Source organism: Babylonia areolata, chromosome 3 (genome assembly GCF_041734735.1).
Source record: "Babylonia areolata isolate BAREFJ2019XMU chromosome 3, ASM4173473v1, whole genome shotgun sequence".
Classification (NCBI taxonomy): domain Eukaryota; kingdom Metazoa; phylum Mollusca; class Gastropoda; order Neogastropoda; family Buccinidae; genus Babylonia; species Babylonia areolata.
The window spans coordinates 1032655-1039612 of NC_134878.1; the positions used below are offsets into that span (position 1 = coordinate 1032655).

At 51.9% G+C, this 6958-nt stretch overlaps 1 protein-coding gene across 1 annotated transcript; it reads right to left on the reverse strand.

Annotated features, from left to right (window-relative positions):
* Positions 1–1754: 1754 nt before the first annotated feature.
* Positions 1755–6042, reverse strand: LOC143280226 (uncharacterized). Its single transcript, XM_076584859.1, has 2 exons — positions 5840–6042; positions 1755–3870 (listed from the first exon to the last, which is right to left on the reverse strand). The coding sequence occupies exons 1-2, from the start codon at positions 6040–6042 to the stop codon at positions 1755–1757; spliced, it is 2319 nt and encodes a 772-aa protein (XP_076440974.1).
* Between the last annotated feature and the right edge of the window lie 916 nt (positions 6043–6958).

Here is a 6958-nt window from a genome sequence, read left to right on the forward strand (position 1 = left end):
GTTTCCCCCTCAGGTGATCCAGTATGGGCGCCAAGTCTTCATCCTTCTCTTGCTCTGCCTTCAACTCTGGGTAAGTGAAGCCCCAGCAAGACGGCCCGCTTGGTCGTGGCGGCTCTGCGGTGTTCACCGGGCAGACCTGGATGGAAATCTGATCACCCTCGGTGACTATGTCGAACCTGGCACCATCTAGCTCCCGTTCCTTTGTAACCCGTGGACATTCGGTGGAGCTGCAGGGCTGGCAAGACGGCACGCCCTCTGGCGGGTGACTGGTGTTGGCGGCCCAACCCGAATGTCCATCACGCTCCCCCTCGGGGGTGGCGAGGGCTGTTTTCATCCTCGGAGTTGCAGAGGGACACCACTGCTTTTTGCTCCGGTTCACCTTGGGGAGGGTCTGTGCCACAAACTGCACAGGAGTCCTGAAAAACCTTGGTGCCGTCCCCAGTTGCACCGCAGGACTTTCCGATGTGTTGCGCGAACACACCCGGGCACCTGCAACCGACTCACTCAAAACATTGTTAGTTTTAACGCATGGATTAAGTAAGGGACCCGGTTTTCCCACAAGCGCTTTATCGTGGGTTCCCGTCTGTCCAGGTTGCAGGTCCATGGCGGCACCACGACTCGCGAGTGCCGCGCGCCCCTGAGCCGTGCCAAAAGATGCCGGCGTTTTGGCATGGCTCCCGGTAGTTTGGGTCCGACCCGAAAGGGTCAAACCCCTAGGGAATTCACCCCCTTTAGGACTCCGACCACCAAGGCCAGAATCCCTCTGGGCTGCGTTGAACACCCCGCAGGCTTGGCCAGAAGAGACCTCGCCCGACTGAGTCGTACCGGAGCCTGGTTGCCCGTGACCAGGCTCACTCAAGGTTGCACTCAGATTTTGGGCCCAACCTGAATGTCCATCATGCTTACCCTCAGGGGTAGCGAGGGTTGAACCCACTCGAACCCCACTCAGGTCATGTGTCCCGCTCACTCTTCGGTACCGGGAGCGCTTACCCCGGCCCTCATGAGCATGAACTAAGCCTGGTGGGTCCAAGGTTTTTGGCAGATCAGACATACCACCAGATCGACAAGCTTCACCATTGGTGGTAGTCCTAGTACATTCTTGCTCACCTTTCACAGCTGTGTCTGTCATGGTGGCTACCATGACTCCGTCCGGATCAGATGTCAGGCCTGTGAAAGGGAGTACCTTACCTACTGGATGGGTGAGGTTGGTGGCTTCATCCACTTCCTTCAGGAACTCTCCCCACTGCTCGTGAGCCCTCAGACAGTACTTGCATCCCCCGCATGGCAGGTCCGTGGGCTTGAGGCCGGCGACGAAGGAGGGACAGGGGGTGAGGGAGTCTGGCAGCCGCGATAAGGCGTCGGCGTTCCCATGTTTTGCCCCAGGTCTGTGTTTCACAACCATATGGTACTGTGACAACTCCTCCATCCATCGGGCCAGTTGCCCCTGAGGATCCTTGAATCTGAGAAGCCAGGTGAGACTCGAATGATCCGTCCTCACTGTGAACGGCCTCCCAAGCAGGTAGTACTTGTAATGTCTGGTGAAACGGACAATACTCAACAGTTCTTTGCGGGTAGTGCAGTATCTCTTCTGTTCTGAAGTGAGAGAGAGACTACTGTAGGAGATCACCTTCTCTACTCCATTCTGCACTTGGCTGAGGCACCGCACCAATGGCCACATCACTTGCGTCAGTGTCCAGGATGAATGGGTCCGTTCCATTGGGCAAACCCAACACCGGTGGTTCCGTGAGTACTTCTCACAGTCTGTCAAAGGCCTCCTGTTGTTCCACTCCCCAGTGGAACTTGTTCTTCCCTGTCAGTCCGTACAGGGGTTGTGCCAGCTTGGCCAAGTCCTTGACAAACATACGGTGGTAGTTGACGAACCCGAGGAAACTCTCTACATCCCTTGTGGACTTTGGGATGGGCCATTGGGCTACCGTTTCTGTGTCCTTCTCTGACATGGCCAGCATATTCGAGCTAACCTTCCGCCCTAGGAACTCCACCTCAGACTGGAAGAAAAGGCATTTGCTGGGCTTCAGCTTCATCCCATAATCTCGGAACCGTTGCAGCGCATCTCTCAGGTTGGTCAGATGATCCTGGAAATTCTTCCCCAAGACTAGGATGTCATCAAGGAACGCCAAGACAGTTTTCCAGGTGAGACCACGTAGGATGAGGTTGACAGCTCGCGAGAAGGTCGCAGGAGCGTTGGTCAGGCCAAAACCCATCCGAACATGTTCGAACAGCCCGAACTTGGTGAGGAACGCCGTCTTCTTCCTATCCGACTCCTTGATTCGTACCTGCCAATAGGCGCTGTTTGCATCCAGTTTGGAGAACCAAGTATGTCCGGCCAAGGTGTCCAGGCAGTCCTCCACCAAGGGTAGGGGAAAAGTGTCCTTGACCGTCACCTCATTGAGAGCTCGGTAGTCAATACACCAGCGCACCGACCCATCCTTCTTCCGGATCAGTACTGGCGCTGACGCCCACTCGGAGACAGATTCTTGGATTACCCCAGCATTCAACATCTTCTTGAGATGGGCTTCTTCCTCGCCGGCGAACATGGCAGGAGTGCGACGCATGTGCTGCTTAATGGGCCTTGCACCTCCAGTGTCAATTTCATGTTCGATCGCCGTGAAGGTTCCTAAATCGTAGTCATCCTTTGCGAACACGTCCCGATAGTCCAGGAGAAGCTGTTCAAACTGACGTTGCTGTTCTGCCGTCAGTTTTCCGCCTGTGTCCTCGACCAACTGGCGCAAGTGTTCCGGGATCTCTGTAGGGCTGGAGTGGGTCGGAGCGCCGGAGGAGACCACATTACAAGTGAGCAACGTGGTGGGGCGGGCTGGCTCCTTCTCTGTATTCCCCTCTTGGTGGTGCACCTCTGGGTCTGGCAAGAGGTCATCGATTTCATGAGCGACCGCCAGCAACTGCCCCTTCTTTACGGAGCAGTAACGATCACTCACATTTACCAGACACACGACTGGGTCCGTCCCTGCCTTCTGGACCGTACGTGGTTGGAGTAGGTCGTCTCGGCTGCTGGGTTCCACGTAGTAGTCTTGGAGTACTCTGTCGAGCTTGGCCCTCACCCGCACTACCGAATGCGGGGGGACTACGGTCCTCCCAGCTGCCGTAACTCTTGCCACGGATGGAGTGTTCTTAAACTTCATCTTCATCGGGACCGTCTCTTTTCCTACTTGAAGAGTGTCCGTCTTCAGGTCCAGAACGGCACCCCAGTGGTGGAGTAAATCATGTCCCAGGAGCATTTGGTCGCTGATGGGGGCCACATACACCCTTTCGTTGAACAGCGTTTTGCCAAGTCTCATTGGAACTGGAGACGTGAGGAAGGCTTGGAGGGCTGATTCTTGGTCCGCCATGTAGAGCACCACATCTCTGACTCTCTGGGGCTTTGTCTTCCATGAGTCGAAGATGGAGTTGGCCACTATGGTTATCTCAGCACCCGAGTCCACTTTGGCTTCGACCGGTGTTCCACCAATGGTGATCTGGATGCTGGACGAACTGGCGCAGACTCTGTTAACATGGAGGACTTCCAGCTTGACTCCTTCCTCTGGCTCATTCGCCGTCTTGGGCGTATGTAGGATCTGTGGCTCCCTGGGATCTCTCCGGGTGTCGTGGTTACAGGGGGCAGTCGGGGATGAGGGTGCTGCCTGCTGAGCCAGCGGGGGTACAGAGAACCGTCTTGCTGACTCCAACCGCCCTCTCCTAGGTCTGGACACTGAAGGTTTTTTATTGGCTGGGACAGCTCTTAAGGTCTCCTGAGCAGGAGCTTGCTTCGGGTCCAAATCTATTGTATGTGGCTGGGTCGCAGTGATGTTCTGGCCTCTGTTTTCCGGCTCAGGGGATAGGCCTCCACCCCTGGGCCTTAGGCGTTTAAACCCTTCTGGCCCTGTGCCCTTTTTATGCCCACCCCAGGCAGGACGTCCATGAGTTCCAATGGGGAGGCTTGATTTATAGCTAACGGTCTGTGACTAGTAGCCATTCTTCCTTCAGGATATGGATATTTCCTTTAAACTTGTTTGGGGTTTTACACAGACTTGTACTGGGACAGGAGAGCAGTTACAAAAGAACTGTGCAGAAATACGAATACCAGTTCACACAAAGGAATGGCCCCAAAAAATAAAGACAAGGATTCACGAACTTGAGTCAAAGGTCTAAGTTCCGTTTTCCGGATAAATTAAATCAAAAACATGAACAAATATAAAAATATAAAATAATGTCCCTGTAACAGTTCACTGGGGGTTCGAAAAACAACGATAGTGGAGTGTATCCCACTTCTGACACCAATAAAGTGATCACTGCCCTACTTTTTGTCAAAATGGCCTATCATCGGGCAATACACTTTAGAGGGACAATTTTAAATGGCTACTGACCGTTTTGCTTCTCTGAGATAGGGCTGGATGTTCGTTCCCGGTGGGCTGGCCCGTCCGAAGGTGATTTCGTGCTCGTAGGGGGTGTGTGTAGGCGTTCCCGTACTTGATTGTGACCCAAGTTTTCAGAAAATTAAAGATGTCTGCCGTGCTGAGTCACAGGTCCGGCGTCTGGCGTGGCTGTAGCTGGGCTTGCCTGAGAGATGTTGTGGTCACTTGTTGTCTCTTCGCTGGTCGGATGTACACTGCCAAGCGTTAGTCTTACGTTGGGCTGACCACAACACCTGCCAACGTTTGTTTACAGCGCCCCTCCCTCGCTGGCGAGAGTAACCGCCCCTTGTTGCCCAACTTCCGGCGTCTGCTAACCGTCTTTCACAACAGTCCTTACAGGTGCAGAACAAAACGATGGAAGGCAAACCAAACCGTGAATTCTTCGAAGGAGCCGAGTTTGGGGCATCCTGTCATATTTTTACAATGTTATTTTACAATGAGGTGTGCATACGTACTCCTGTTGGCGGCTTTAAGGATGCAAATAAAGGTAAATTTGAGACAGTTGACTGGTCGTGAGATTCCTGACGTGCGTGTTTCATTGTCAGCTGATGGAAAGCAGTGGTGCACAGAGTGCTAAGAAATGTGCATTTTAGCGGAGAAGACGTGAGAGACGTCAGACATTGAGAGAAAGAATGAAAACTAACCAGACATATCTTTTCCTTTTTTATTCTGCGAGTGGGAATATCCTGATTTACAGAAACGACAAGAAGCCCTGAAACTTTTCTCGTAATTTTCGAGGTTTCAGTTTCTCAAAGAGGCGTAACTGCGTTCGGACACATCCGTGTCTTTGTTGCAGTACACCGTGCTGGTAGACAGATGCCTTACAGCAGCATAACCCAACGCGCTAGAGAATCTGAGGTTATCACAAGAAAACATAACAGAAACAGGGAGGTGAGAAAAAACAACAAACAAAAAACACTACCAAAACCTGTAGACAGAAAGTGAACATAACCGGGTCATTCACCCTTAATGGCATCTCCACTGCGCTTCGAGGAATTTCGACGGCATTTGTGGTTAGTAAACCAACTGCATCGGCTGCGACTTTTCACAAGGAGCAGAACCGATAATAAAACATTCATCTCACTTGGACTGTTCGGAAGACATGGAGCTGTCGGGTGTCGGCTGTTGTCAGACGGTCAGTACAGCAACGTGTGAACTGACGTGCACACGTGGATAAGGTAAGAATTTCCCAGTTCATCTGTGTGTGTGTGTGTGTGTGTGTGTGTGCGCGCGCGCGCGCGTGTGTGTGTATGTGTGTGTGTGTTGCAAAAGTCTGTCAGTTTGATTTCGTTGTGACAAAGAACTATCTATCTATCAATCATTGCACACAAACACACACTACGCTCGCACAAAATTAAGACATGTTACGAATTCAAGCATATAAAACTACCCCCTTTATCTAACCACAGCACCATGTTTCGGCAATATCCACAGCACCATGTTTCGGCAATATCCGCAGCACCATGTTTCGGCAATATCCACAGCACCATGTTTCGGCAATATCCGCAGCACCATGTTTCGGCAATATCCACAGCACCATGTTTCGGCAATATCCACAGCACCATGTTTCGGCAATATCCACAGCACCATGTTTCGGCAATATCCGCAGCACCATGTTTCGGCAATATCCGCAGCACCATGTTTCGGCAATATCCACAGCACCATGTTTCGGCAGTATCCACAATGTTCCCCCTCCAGACGGAATGAGCAGTGTTCAAGGCGTGGACGTTCCCTCCGTCAGTCACACAGAGGAGTGGAGGGGAAGGGACATGGATTATTGCCCGTTTTTCTTCCGCCTCACTTCTTCACGTTAAATAGTCAAAATGTTTGAACAGCCGCGGCACCAGTTGAGCTCAGAAACTCCACCCGACAGCTGAAGGACATGTCACTTGCAGACTTGAGGGTGGGGGTAGGGTGGGGAGAGAGGGACAGTGGGAAGGACAGGTGGACAGGTGGGAGTCAGGAGCGGGAATGGGCGTGAGGAAATCTGAGGACAAGGTAGAAAGGAAACGACGTTTGTTCCAGAGTTGAATTCTGGAGTTCTTGAAGGCAATAGGAAATGGAGGAGACCCGCAGCAAAATCTGTAACAAACCACTCCCACGTCTCTGTTGACTATGCTTAAAAAAATACAGAAGAGTACACCCCTCCCCCATCGCTTGTAAGCAATACACATGCCACTGATTAGGGGAGTAAGTGGATAACATTTTACATACAGCCACTTCCGCACACAAATTGACGTGAAAAGTTTGTGGCCCGTCCGTTGAGAGAGCTTGACATCGAAAGCAAAACGAACTATTTCTTCCCCAACTACTTACATTTCTGAACTCGGTTCAGAGTTCAAAATTTTCAAGAAATGGAACATGCCACACACATATCCCAAGAGATGCACTGACATGCATACGCTCAGTGTTAAACTGAACATCCATACTAAGAAGAGGGGAAGAGAGACAGAGAGAGGGGGAGAAGGGAGAGAGAAAGGGGGGGACGGGGGAGAGAGAGAAGGGAGAGAGAAAAGAGATGTACACGAACA